The 14,614-nt window shown below is 38.6% G+C and overlaps 1 protein-coding gene across 17 annotated transcripts in view; it reads right to left on the bottom strand.

The window, feature by feature from the left end:
- ANK3 (ankyrin 3) overlaps nucleotides 1-14,614 on the bottom strand; it is a 597,115-nt gene that overhangs the window by 104,850 nt on the left and 477,651 nt on the right. For 13 of the 17 annotated variants that reach the window (XM_079793859.1, XM_079793850.1, XM_079793858.1 and 10 more), the window contains 5 exons: nucleotides 13,409-13,507; nucleotides 13,226-13,324; nucleotides 12,614-12,709; nucleotides 7,172-7,244; nucleotides 6,951-7,013 (listed from right to left, as the gene is read on the bottom strand). In XM_079793859.1, the coding sequence (XP_079649985.1) occupies nucleotides 6,951-7,013; nucleotides 7,172-7,244; nucleotides 12,614-12,709; nucleotides 13,226-13,324; nucleotides 13,409-13,507 (430 nt within the window). The remainder of the gene's footprint in view (nucleotides 1-6,950; nucleotides 7,014-7,171; nucleotides 7,245-12,613; nucleotides 12,710-13,225; nucleotides 13,325-13,408; nucleotides 13,508-14,614) is intronic. The other 4 variants (XM_079793863.1, XM_079793865.1, XM_079793853.1 and 1 more) reach the window with 1 other exon arrangement.

Here is a 14,614-nt window from a genome sequence, read left to right as displayed (position 1 = left end):
ACAACTACACAGATAACTACGTAACATGTAAATGTACAGTTTAACAAACTGTGTTGTAAGATAAACACCACCCAGGTTAAGAAATAGAACATCGGCACATCAGAAGCCTCCCACATCCCCATCCAGTCCCAGCCTCCTCCCCATCATTAATCACTTTCTTTACGATATTCCTCTCTTTGTTTTTTTTAAAAAAACAAACCAAAAACACAGAACCTCACAATATACTTTTACACTCCTAGCTGACTTGGAGGAATTTCGTCTTTGCGTTCTCCACAACCCAGCAACTACACTCCTAGGTTCGTACTCTACAGAAAGACACACATGTGTGTACCAGGAAAGATATACTAGTATAAGAAGATTCGTAGCAGTTTTGTTTGCAAACTGGAAACATTTTCATTAATAGGAGAATGGATCATTTAATTATGGCATAGGCAGACAATGGAACATTAGATAGAAATAAAAATATAGCTATATGCAACAGCACGGGATGAATCTCAAAAACATAACTATAACTCTATGCCCTGGAGGGTTTTAAGCTGGGGAAGGGAATAGCATGGTACAACGTATACTTGTGAAAGATTGCCGAGGATGTTGTGCAGACAGCTCGGTCTGTGGGTGAGAGTGGAAGTGGAGCCCTGGGAAGAGGCTCCTGCAGTCAGGATTCTATGGGAGACATGGTGGGGGGCGGGGGGGGGGGGCGGCGGGGGGAGGAGGGGTGACCATGGGAGTGCAGAGGAGAGGGAACTCATATATATTCTGGAGGTAGAACTGATAGGACTTGCTGATGGACAGGAAAAGGGTATGAGTGGTGAAAACAGAGAAATTACACCTAACCACAGGCTTTGACTTGGGTAATAGACCTATTTACTGAGATGGAAAGGGTAGGAAGACACACTGTCTTAGCAGGGCATGCTAAGGTAAGGCATCTGTGAGAATCTAATGGAAATGTCAAGTACACAGCTGGGAAAGTGGATAGTGAGGATGAAAGTCAGGAAGCTATTCTAATTCCAAAGATGGGATGAACTCTGGTTGAAAACAAAGGCCTTGGTCCCACACCACAGATCTTTTTCTCCATCTGGAAATTCCTTTAATTCATTATTTTTTGAGATGCAAGTACACCTTGGGGGAAGTTATTATGAAGCTGTTTATCAACTCAATACATAGGCCTGCCTGTCTCAGTGAGAAGGGGTTTAGTGGAAGGAAAAAAGAACATGGCAGGCAAATTTTCTCCATTCTTTCTGTTTCCAGAAATCCGTAACACTAGCCTTCCCTTGAGTCTCCTTCTACGTTGATGCAACTCATCAAACATGTACTGAAGACCTGCTGTGTGCCAGACACTATACTAGCTTCTGGGGCTACAACAGAGAATAAGATTTGGCCTCTGCTTCTGGTATTTCATTCTGACTTTATCGCTAAGAGTGGCATGCAATTATGTAATGTCTATTTGAAAGGTCAGTCATAAGCAGAGAAATATCAAGCAAAGGGCTAGATAATTTAAGAGGTATTTGTACAACGATAACATTTCAGGTGAAGAACAATTTCTGCATAACAACCACCACTCCCTTGAACCACCTGGGGCAAGCTAATCTCCAAGGCTTCTTTTCAGACCTACAAAACTAAAAACATAAGAGTCTGATTTAGCTATTGGGAGGTCAAGATTAGGGTAGCAGGTCAGTCCCAGGCAGGAGAGGTCCTGAAGGGTATTTTCCTGGTGCCTTTCTTGATATCCAGCGTCAATATTCCCCAAAGTAATTTCTCCTACTTTTTTAAGTTTCAGATTGTGCCAAATAAAATTCTAGTTATTCTACCCTGAGAATACTTGGATATATTTACTAAAATGAATTGCTTTTGGTTCTTAAAGTGCATTCTAAATCGTTTATATTTCTTTTGCTTGACCTGGCATCTTGGTCAGCATGTTTCTTTGGCCAAGATGGCCAGACAAAGGTATAATATTTCTATTTTAGTCTCATTAAGGCCTTTAAGCTTTAACCGGTTTGGCTCAGTGGATAGAGCATCGGCCTGTGGACTCAAGGGTCCCAGGTTCGATTCCGGTTAGGGGCATGTACCTTGGTTGCGGGCACATACCCAGTGGGGAGTGTGAAGGAGGCAGCTGATCGATGTTTCTCTCTCATCGATGTTTCTAGCTCTCTATCCCTCTCCCTTCCTCTCTGTAAAAAATAATCAATAAAATATGTTTTAAAAAAAGACCTTTAAAAATAATTCTTATTACCTTGTGATAATTTTGAAGGCATTATTTATTCCCTTTCTTATATGCAATTTTTTTTTTCTTAAGGAGTTTAAAAATAGCACTGGCCTGGTAGGTCAGTCAGCTAGAGCATTCTCCCAATATGCCACGGTTGTGGCTTTAATCCCTTGGTCAGGGCACATATAAGAAAATAAGTGGGACACCAAAACAATGCTTTTTATGCATTTTTCTCTCTCTCAAATCAATAAATAAAAATTAAACAAAAAGAAGTGTAAAAATTCATTCTTGGGTCTTATAGACAAGAAAACAGATCATATTAGAGTATCAAGAAAATAAATCATCTAAAACCACAGACAAAAAAAAAAATAAAATAAAAAAATAAAAAAATAACACCACAGACAGTCAGATCTGTCTCCTTGCCAGACAAGGGTATCACCTGGTTGGACAAGCCACTCAACATGTATTTGGGCGTTGCTTCCTCAGCAGCATAATGGAGAGCACGGGCTACATGATACTGACCCAGCCCTTTCAGTTCTTTGAAATCTGTGGATTTTAATTTGCTGCGGCTTCTACTGGGCACTGAACTTGGCACCAAGGTGAGCTGAGCATGACTCTGCTCATCCCTCATGCCACTCTAATATAGGATGGAATTTTATTACTTTATCGTATCTCAAACCCACAACTCCTTGATAATCACGTCTACCACATGCGTATTTAGAGTCTTATTTTTTACTTTAATATTTAGTATCTGCACTTGGTCCTGAAGAGATTGTGCAGCTCTATCAAACTGGTAAGTACCCGAGAATTAAGTAATTCCTCCCAGCAAGAGTTTGCTCACCCAGTTGTCTCATAAATCTGTTCAGTAGAGTCACATTTCACAGAGCCGCCTCTTGGGGTTTTACTTTTCACGGCTTACTTCCATTTCTCTTATGTCCCCTCTTTAGTTCTTTATATCTGCTACTCAATCCAGTAGAATTATGAAAACTGAAATAACATTTTATAGATTTTAAAAAGTTTTACAAAAGTACGTTTTATAGGAATCTATCATTTAAAAGCAGTGTTCAACTAAAGCTAACTGTGAAATCTCTTGGGAAGGGACCATGGCTGGAAGACAATGTAAACCTTAATTTCAATTTCCTTTCTCCCTCTCTTCCTTTTGTCTTTCTTTATTTTTCTCTCTTATTTTCCCCCTTCCTTCCTCCCACCCTCTTCTCTCTTTCTCTCTCTCTCTCTCTTCTTTCCTTTGTTTTGAATTGCAAACTGAATTGTAAAACATAAGAATCTAACTGGCACTAGAATCAAGACATTAATGTTGTATGTATATTCATTTTAATGTATGTAACATCTTTTCTGGGAAAGAAGACAGGAGGGCATTAAGATACTTGTGACCCAGTCCAGCCCTTGTCAACAGAGGCGCTCCTGTTACCCCTCCCTGTGTAATGTTTGGGCTTACCAACCTGCCTTAGATAAGTTTGCTTTATAGCCTTTTCCTCCCGGCTCTGCTTCATCCTTTGTTCTACTCCGTAACTTGACTCCATTGTTCCCGGAGTCATTGACTGATAACATTGTCTAGACTTGTTTTCCTTTTTTTGAGAAAGTAATCCCAACATTCTTTCCCCTCTACTAATTTCTCAAAGTGGACCTTAGAGGAGAAAGCAAGCAAGAGAGAAGAGAGACCACTGTTCTGTTAATATTTACTCAGTTTTTATAGTAATTTAAAATTACAATTATATTTTCCCATATTACACATCCATTCATCTTTTCTTTCTTGAGAAAAACTGACAGCATATATTGCTATTATTTTTATTGGCTTTAAAAATCTGCTGGTATTGTTGGCACACTGGGTTACCAGCGTAATAATCTCTGACTAGAGCTTGCAGAGAGACATTTCCACAACATGTGGTTTCGAGGAAATAAACATTTGCAACAGTTCCTCGGGCTTACTGAACCGGCAGCCCCTAATCCAATGAAAGTGGTGAAGTTCTGGCCAAACTGTCAGGCAAGTGAGTCAGAAGTAAAAATTAACATTAAGATTGTAGGGGCCTTTCAGAATTAACATTTCTAAATGACCTGTTTTGGGGTTTGGAGTAATTAGAGAAGTGCTAATTTCCGCAGCAAAAAAATGAAGTATTATATGATAGGGAAAATGTGGCTTACTGGAGCTCATATAAACAAAATTTAGGGACTTTAGCTGACAGTAATATTAATATGACTCAAATTAAATGTATATTACAATCCCAAATGCATCTTAATCTTTAATAATAGATTTTTAATATCATCCAGGGACAAAGCAATAACTCTTCTACAGTCTGCTTGGATCACACCACATGTAGAATATTGTGTTTAGTTCAGGCCACCGCAATCGAGATGGATTTCCCTGAGGCACCTTGAAATGTGCACAGGAGATTGAGTATGATAGTGAGGGACAGTGGAAGGAAGCGGTGATAATATGCCTTGAGAAAAAAGACTAAGAAGAAATATGAGAACTGTTTTTAAATATTGAAAGGATTGTCACATAGAAGAGGCAGATTTTGTTCTAAATAGTGCCAGATATATCAAGAGCCTGGATCAATGAGTAGAAGCTGCAGAATACTCAATAAAGAAGAATTTTTAAAGTCTGAGCTATTCATAATGGAACAGGCAGCTTGGGAACCGGGGAATTCCTATCATTTGGGGCAGTGGTCGGCAAACTCCTTAATAGTCAACAGAGCCAAATATCAACAGTACGATTGAAATTTCTTTTGAGAGCCAAATTTTTTAAACTTAAACTTCTTCTAATGCCACTTCTTCAAAATAGACTTGCCCAAGCTGTGGTATTTTGTGGAAGAGCCACACTCAAGGGGCCAAAGAGCCGCATGTGGCTCTCGAGCTGCAGTTTGCTGACCACAGATTTGGGGTATTAGGAAAAGAAACTCCTAAGCAGAGGGTTCTATGGAGGTAATTCCAGCGCTAGATGGTTGATGCTCAGGTTGTGACATTTAAGGAAAACCTTTTGACATTAAATTCTATGACATTATGAAATCAAAAGCCATTTAACTCCCAAAGCCCCCAGACATACCCCAATGTGTTTAAGGAAAGATGGATAAAATGAGAATTAAAATTTTCTTATTTATTTCAAATTCCCAAACTGAGATACATCTAAAGGAAATGATTGTCATTTCTAGTTAAACAGCTAGATCAAGTATCTTCAAATGAAGAGATGCAAAATTTCTCCTTTTTTGAAATTATTTGGTTAGTTATCCACATGGATAAGGCATTATATAGTCCATTCAAACGTAGCTTCTCATCAGTGAGGCTATTTTGGGATAGTATGTTAAAAACTAGCAAATTTTTAGGTCTGCGATTATCATATATTTCATAATAATTTCATTAGAAAAACTTACTTTGGATAACATGTGCTGCCTGTGTACAGATCTATGTAAGAATATAATTTTTCTTGTATCTCCTGCCTGTCAGAAATTACCCTGAAAATGTGGCATTAGAAGGCATTGAAATATAATATGACAGGAAAGCATATTACTAAAGATGATACAAATATTATCTATTTGGGGACATAAACATATAGCTGATGTTTTAGAGGAAAAGAAAGAAAAATGAATAAACCTTTTAACATTTATCCAAACAACATTTACAAACAATGAGACAGGTCTTTCCAAGTCCTTAATGACCACCAAGAATTAGTTCTCTGGGTGTGCAGTCCCGCCACAGACTAACACTGGGCAGTCATTGTACACCAAACAGTTAAAGTGACTTTGGATCAGGTAGACTTTTCCAACTAGTTTTTTTTATTTACATTTACATTTCCAATTAAATTTGTACAAATCAAAGAAGGAACAATAATTAAAATGGAGAAGTTACCTAAAGGCAGAGAAAGACTAGCAACACCAAGACTGATTCAAGAGAAAAATACTACATGCAAGATGGCAAACGGAGGGAGTAGTAATAGAATGTAGTTTTGGAAATCCAAATGGTGCAAGAAAGAAACATAAACATAACATACATTATATAAGTAAATGTTTAATTATTACAGCAAAACTCCATGACTTGCCATCTTTATAATATTCATGGTAAAAATGCTAGTTTCCCCGAGCCTTTTAAAGATGTCATTAAGTAATATAATCTATACATTATGGCCTGGTCAAATGTATTGATTTTTAAATAAGACAGAAGACAAATTGTTTCTTTTAAGCACATTAAGTATAACTGCAATCATTTATATTTTTATTTCTTTCATGAAATCAATATTGAAAATTTATATTTTGAAAGTAATTTGGTTCAGGTTGCGTTTTCATTATTAGTCCAAGATCAAAAGGTGCTTTTGCTAAAAAGCTTAGGGAAAATCTTAGAATGGGAAACCGATTCCTTACCTATAAAGAAACTTTCTCTTGCTATTTAAAAAATATTTTAACTATAAGGATGAATCAGTTTTCCCTTTCGAGATTTTAAAATGTAAGCAATAAAAACATCAATTTCCTGCTTAATAGAAACAAATAGAAAGAAACTAATCCAGATAATTAGCGAGACTTGTATTTTTAAGCTGGAAAACGGGTTCAAGAACTGATTCAGAGAGACTAAAAGAAGACAATCAGTAACACCAATTATGCGCTGTTTAAATGACACATAAATTAATCATCTCAAGATAAAATGAAAAGTTAGTAACTCAAGGAAGTGTTACATTTCAAAGATAAGAAATGGAATATAAAGATGGTAGTTAAGTGTCATCACAATAAAAAATTGCAAATACCTTCTTCAACATCTGAGATATATTCGCCATCACTGAGCATTTCAGGGGCGTTGGCTTTACGAACTGCATGATTAAGTGAACAATGTAAGTGGGTGGAAAACGTAACCTGTCGATGCTACAACATATTCTAATGTTTCTGAAAACATTTTTGCAATGAACTTTCTTCAGGAAACAAATACACAGTCACTTAATTATTATGAACTCAAAGGAGGTTTTCATACCTTCGTCATCAGACATATCAAGAACTTCATTCATTGTTTCTGGAACATTCATTTTGTGCTTCTCTGTGACAGTCTAGTAACAACAACAAAAAGAAGCAGTGACTTTAGAGTGAGGAAAGTGCATGTTTTAAGGAGACTACTTCTTTCTAAATTAGTTGGTTTATTATTAGTTGGCTTATGTGTTGCTTATCCTAAAGCCCCCATGTATAAAATGACATCACAATGTCCTTCAGTAACTCTAAGGTCCTCACCATATACACAGCTGAGAACAAATACAAGGTGAGACAATTTTAGGGACAAAGCACACCAGCTTAAAAGGTTGAAATCCCTACTAAGGCTTTTCACAGGAAGAGAGAAGAGAGAGATCGCCGATACTTTTTCCTGGTCTGATGAATCTGCCACTTCATCCTACTAAATGTCTGGGCTGAAGATAAGCCAAATGAATGGCAAGAAATATGTGTCTTCACTACTTATCAAGCCAGCCATTTATTTTGTCTTCCCTGCATACGGTGTCATCTTAATTTCTAGAATAAATCAATATTAAGATTGCACAAATTACATAATTTAATGACTCTCTCTCTTTCTCTCTCTCTCTCTATATATATATGTGTGTGTGTGTGTGTGTGTGTGTGTGTGTATATATATATATTAGTATATGAAAAAATATTTTAGAGGTAATGCATTTGCAAGATCATTTTAACCTCTACAAAAATATTAGAGAACAGTATAGTGCAAGCAAAGGCCCTGCTGAATCTCTTACTTGCTCTGATAACTTTTGACCTATAGACACTGTATCCATCCAAATACACCGACAGCATTACTTGTTAGAAAATCTCAATGACTTAATCTTTTAGTTTCAAAGAGTCCTCTTTTATTAACTCTGAGCACATGAAAGACTATGGAACAAAGGAAGACACACATTTAAATAAGGCAATTGAAAAAAAAGCTACACCATTAAAACCCAGAAAGGGTAAAATCCCCAGCTTCTTATCGTAGTTCTTACCAATTCTTGGTAAATGCAACTGCACACCCTGTCCTCAGTTATCATGTTGAAATACAGCACTATCTGGTGCCTCTTCCAGCATGTAACACTGAACTTGAACCTTTTTTATAAATAAGGTTTTATTTGGGGACCATTTTAAATTTACAGAAATACTGTAAAGATATTATAGGGAGTTCACCAAGTTTCCCCTATTATTAACATCTTACATTATTACAATTAATGGTACATTTATTATAATAATGAACCAATATGAATACACTATTATTAATTAAAGTCTATATTCAGATTTTTAAAATTTCTACCTAATTCTGTTTTAGGAGCCCATTCAGGATACCACATTATCTTTGGTTGTCATTTCTCCTCTTGGCTGTGAGTTTCTCAGACTTTCCTTGTTATTAATGATTTTGACAGTTTTGAGGCCAACTGATCAGGTGTTTTGTGGAATGTCTCTTTACTGGAATTTGTCTCATGTTTTCCTCATGATTAGACTGAGGTGATATGGTTTTGAGAGGAAGACCACAGAGGTGAAGTGCCATTTTTATCACATACCATCAATATGACTTGGTGGTGTTGACGTTAGCCTTCATCACCTGGCTGACGCAGTGCCTGCCTGGCATCTCCATGTCAAGTCACTCTATCCTCTCTGCCCCTTCCATCCTGTTTTCTTTGGAAGAAAGTCTCTCTGCTCAACCCAGACTTCAGCAGCAGGGAATTACTAGTATATCCACCCCTTCAGCGCGTGTAGGCTCAAAAATTATTTAGAGTTCTGTTGCCTGAGAAATGTGTCTCTTCTTCCCTACTTATCTAGTCATTTGCTTACCAGAATGGACTCAGGGCTATTTATTTTATACTTTGCACTATACTCCGATACTGCTTTTTTACATTTTTGCTAAAATTGTTGCAGCTTTCAGCACTAGGGACTCTTTCCATCGATTCCTGTGCCCCTTTGACATGTCCCCATCATTTTTGTGTGTGTACTTATTTACTTATTTGGGGTGGAGGGGGGATATTTCCTTATTATTATTATTACTTTTTGGCACTACCAGATGTTCCCAGCTCATTTATGTATTTCCTACCCTAGTTCTGGCTGGATTCAGCCATTTCTCCAAGGAGCCCTGGTTCCCATTATTAGAGAATGGAATTCGAAACATGGATCTGGCTTGCTGGTGTGGCTCCGTGGTTGAACGTCCACCTATGAACCAGGAGGTCACAATTCAATTCCAGGTCAGGGCACATGCCCCAGTTGATCCCCAGTATGGGGTGTGCAGGAGGCAGCCGATCAATGATTCTCACTCATCATTGATGCTTCCATCTCTCTCTCCCTCTCCCTTCCTCTCTGAAATCAATAAAAATATATTTAAAAAGAAAAGATTGAACATAAGCATTCACTAATTTAAAAAAAGGGGGGGAAACAGATCTGAGTGATAGATGTACTCTGCTCATTACTACTCAGGGAACTGAGTATTTTCAACAACACAATTTAAACACCTTCATTCATATCTTTGCATACCAGCTTCTATATAGTCAGTTTCCTTTGCTGCATCTTTCTCAGAATTGCCACATCTTACACGGTGCTCCTATGGAAGACAGCTTTCTTTTAAAAAGGCATTTTTAAAAACTAAAGTCTGCTTCTGGAAACAATGGGGCCCCAGTGACTGGCTGTGCAAAGGTCTACCTCTGGTGGAGACAGCGCTGTGTTTAGTGACTTTAAGATCAGACTCCACCCTGAATGGCGTCAATCCTCCTGTAAACTGGATCACATGGCACTGCCGCAGCAGGGCTGACAGGGTGGTGTCTCAGCTCGAAATACAGTCTCACATACCAGTGCTGGGCTGAGTCTTAGGGACTTGGATGGACTATTTTCTAATCAGTGTGAGAACTCCATTTAGTAAAAGCCTCATTTCTCCCATTAGGCCAACTGAATCTTTCCTGTTAGCATGAGTCCCGTCTTCTCTCTGAGGCAGAAACCAACTAGGCCGATGTAGATGAGTGTGAAATGGCTTTGGCCCCCAATGCGGTGTGTCCTTCATTAGGAATCTGAGCGTTGAATTCCATCTTGCAGAATATTTCCTGAGGCTGTAACCTGAGTTTCTCTGACTGTAACTTTATTTTCTCCTATAGCTTTTCTGGTATCAAGGAAACACTTGGAACTTCTGAATGGGTGACAAAGTCATATATATTCAATCAAATAAGATTGGATTTTGAACTGTTCTATGAGTTTCAATTCTCTAACATTGAAGTAGAAGTCTTATATATAGGGTGTTCCAAAAAAATGTATATACACACTTTGAGTAAGTATAAAGTCAGTGTTCATTAAAATACATTTCATTTTCAAAACCGAGCTATTAGCTGTTGCAGCGTCTATACATTTTTTGAGACGCCCTGATTTTGCTGCAGTGACTTCACATCTAGCATTGTGACAGCTGACCATTGTTTACTACCTTGTCCTCCTCCCTCTCATTCCCCACCCTAGAAAGAGCTACATGAGATGTCTATAAAATTAAGGATATTAACATTATTTGTTTAAACTCTTTTCTTGAGAATTTAATAATAGACATTAAGATAATGAAACACTCAAGAGGTATGTGAAAGCAACATGTGGGAATTAGCTCCTACACAAACTATACCTTTAAGTTAGAAATGTGTCTGGAAGAAGATAAAGGTTGGGGGGGGTGGATAAATGGATATGGGAGGAGACATGACTTGAAGAGGTGAACACACAATATAATATCCAGATGATGTATTGTGGAATTGTACACCTGAAACCTATATAATTATATTAACAATGCCACACCAATAAATTCAATAAAAAAATATGTGCCCTGGTTGATAACCATCATGCTAGACTCTCGATTCCAATAATTACAGGCTGTTGTTCCTTGTGACTAAGCCCCCATTAAAGCTATTGTTTTCTCTTTTACCCATTATCAAACTTCTCTCTTGTAATCAGCAGGCTTATTATTTAGTTTCTAAAGTATTTAGATAGTCAAATAACTGAAGTAACAGATTGCTAAAGAGCCCCTCAACCAATGTGCGTGTATGTTTTTTAAAAAAATTGATTTTAGAGAGAGAGGAAGAGAGAGAGCGAGCAAGAAACCTCAGGAAAAATCCAAACATCTATTGGTCGCCTCCTGCACACCCCCTACTGGGGATCAAGCTAGTAATCTGGGCATGGGCCCTGACAGGGAATTGAACTGGCAACCTTTTGTTGCATAGGATGACAGCCAACCAACAGAGCCACCCTGGCCAGAACAACTTGTGTGTTTTCTATGAAGCAATGAGTATACAAACTGTCTGCAGATGTGAACTGTGCCTTCTTTCAGGATAGAAGGTGATAAATGAGAAAATGAGGCAGAGATGGTAAGTCCAAGTGTTCCAGAGTCGAAATTACTCAAATAAGCCTCTGATCCAGTGCAATATCTGCTCTTGATTCCCAAGTTACTAAATCCTGCTGCAGTTGGTAAAGAAATATCTGATGCCATAAGGCCTCCTAGTAAAGATTCACTTAAAATTTTAATAAAGCAGCTACTGTTTTCCCTATGAAAATCCAATAGGTGAATGGAAGACAAGTGAAAGTGGTGGTAAAAATCTATTTGATCCTATCTCTAATGCAGTGGTTCTCAACCTTTCAAAGGCCGCGGCGACCCTTTAATACAGTTCCTCATGTTGTGGTGACCCCCAACCATAAAATTATTTTCGTTGCTACTTCATAACTGTAATTTTGCTACTGTTAATGAATCGTAATGTAAATATCTGTGTTTTCCGATGGTCTTAGGCTCTACAGCAGCGGTTCTCAACCTGTGGGTCGCGACCCACAGGTTGAGAATCGCTAGCAGGGTCGCTTAAGACCATCGGAAAACACAGATATTTACATTATGATTCATAACAGTAGCAAAATTACGGTTATGAAGTAGCAACGAAAATAATTTTATGGTTGGGGGTCACCACAACATGAGGAACTGTATTAAAGGGTCACGGCATTAGAAAGGTTGAGAACCACTGCTCTAATGTTTTATGTTATGATAATCTAATTTTTATAATGGTAACAATGTATCTATTATCATTTGTGAGTTAAAAAATGTCAAAGAACCAACTCAGAATGCTTCATTTTCTTATATTGCCAAAGAAGGATGTTAAAGCATTCCTGCCTACATCTCATTTAAAATACCCAAACAAATAAATAAATTTAGCTTTATATGGAATGACAAACTCTATAGCTACGAATGCAACTTTGAAAGGGGTATTTTCAAGTTTTCTTAGTATCAGAGATGAGAGTTTTGCTATGCCAGGTGCCAACAATGAGGTGACAACATCTGGAAACATGGCTCATAGTCTATGAATAGAGGAAAGAGGATTCATCTTTGCAAAGCCCAGGAAAGATCAAATGTCTTAAAAGATCTACTGTCTTAAGGTAGCCAGGCCCAGCACCCACCACTCACCGTCGTCGTAATGGTCTCTTCAGTCACGACCTTCAGCGTGTCCACCACTGAGATGTAGCCAAGCCTCCGGGCAATGGCGAGGGCAGTGTTCCCATTCTGGCAAGAGGGAAACGGGGACAAGGAATTAGCAAGGAATTCCACGTGTCTCAGTGCCTGTATATTTCCACCTGTTTCACCCATACAAATCCCAAGACGAGTGTCTCCACAGCCCATTCCATTGCCGCATGCAAAACAGTTTCATCAGACATGCTTTGCATGAAACCCACCTAACCTGTTCCTACTCATACAGCAGCGTCTGAGCTGCTACAGATAGAATCCAAGAGGTTCTTAATGTCCTAACTAATCAAGGAAACAAACGCATATTTCTTCTTCTTATGTACTTCCCTCTAGGGGGCAAGGCAATCAGTAGTTTTGGAGTGTGAAACACTAATCGCAACTCTCTCTGGAGAGCTCACGACCACATAATTATTGTCCTTTTCCCTTCATTCTGCTGCACGCTTGCTCACGCCTATGAATGAAAGGGAAAAAACAACTTCGGTGCACAATAAAAAATGTGAGACGATCCTAGTGCCCGGGCCCATCTCCCTTCCCTGGCCGGCCCTTGGCTCTTACCACAGTGAGTTCATTGGGGGAGGCATTGTTCTGAAGCAAGACGTTGATTATATGTGTATGTCCTTGTTGAGCTGCTTGATGCAATGGCGTATACCCATTCTGTGGAAGGAAGGTGGAAGAAATGACTCATTTCCTCAGACACCGTCAATGATTTCGGTGGATACAAAGGAGAAAGGAGTTTACCTTTGTTTTGGCATTAACTTTTGCAGAATGCTGGAGCAGGAAATTAACGACCTTGATGTTTCCATAGTGGCAACCCACGTGGAGTGGGGTGTATCCCATCTGTAATTACATATTTTTAAAAAGAAACATCATAAGTATACTTTTAGTAGCAGTCATCCCAAATAGAAGCAAAACTGTTATTTAATCTTTCTTTTTGAACTGACAAAAATAGTTTTTCCCTATAAAAAAACAAAACAAAACCAAAAAACACCCTTGATAATTCTCAGGGTTAGTCTTAGGTGTAAACAATAACACCATCTCACATGAAAACAGTTACCTATGTCACTTCCCACAGTGCTCTCTTGCATTAGCTAATTTTATTCTCAACAACTTTTCCAGACTGAATGGAGAGATGAAGTGATTGACAGCCTGGGTAGGCTGATTCCGTGGCTTCTTAGAGGGGTCAGAAGACTTCCATGGGAAGATTTTGACTAGAATTTATTGAAGACTCTAATCTCTGAGTGTGTAAAATCAAGGTTACAAAATGAAAGGGCTAAATGATAATACAAATCAGTAGGCGATTATCAGAATGCACGACAGAGACAAAGGAAATAGCCATCCTAAAGCTGAAGGGCTGCTGTGGGTGAGCTCAGGAGGTCTGAGAAGTCTGAACCTGGTCCAGGTATACATGCTCCAGTTACAGGGTCCTGCCTGGCCAACTACAGTACCACAGTGTGAAACCACTCATTTAGACCAAGTGATGGATTGTTTCTTACATGAATATTAACGGATGCCTGAGGGGTTACAAATTCTAAATTCTATCTATTTAAAAATATGTGTGTGTGTGTGTATTCTAGACAATGATTTTTAATTTATTATTTATTTTATTGATTTTTTTGAGAGAGAGACAAAGAGGGGGGAGACAGAGAGAGGGGCTGAGAGAGGGGGAGAGAGAGAGGGAGGGGGAAAGAGGGAGGGAGGGAGGGAGGGAGGGAGGGAGAGAGAGAGAGAGAGAGAGAGAGAGAGAGACTGACTTCGATTGGCTACCTCCTGCATGCCCCCTACCAGGGGACTGAGCCTGCAATCTGGGCATGTGTCCTGACCAGGAATCAAACTGGCAAATTTTTGGTGCACGGGACAACACCCGACCAAATAAGTCAGGGTGACAATAATTTTTTAAAAATAAGGATACTCCAGATATTTTGGACACTCTGTAACAGACACCAG

This window comes from Cnephaeus nilssonii (genome assembly GCF_951640355.1).
Source record: "Cnephaeus nilssonii genome assembly, chromosome: 16".
Classification (NCBI taxonomy): domain Eukaryota; kingdom Metazoa; phylum Chordata; class Mammalia; order Chiroptera; family Vespertilionidae; genus Cnephaeus; species Cnephaeus nilssonii.
The sequence above is the reverse complement of the archived record's forward strand: the minus strand, read 5'-3'. Positions and strand labels throughout refer to the sequence as shown.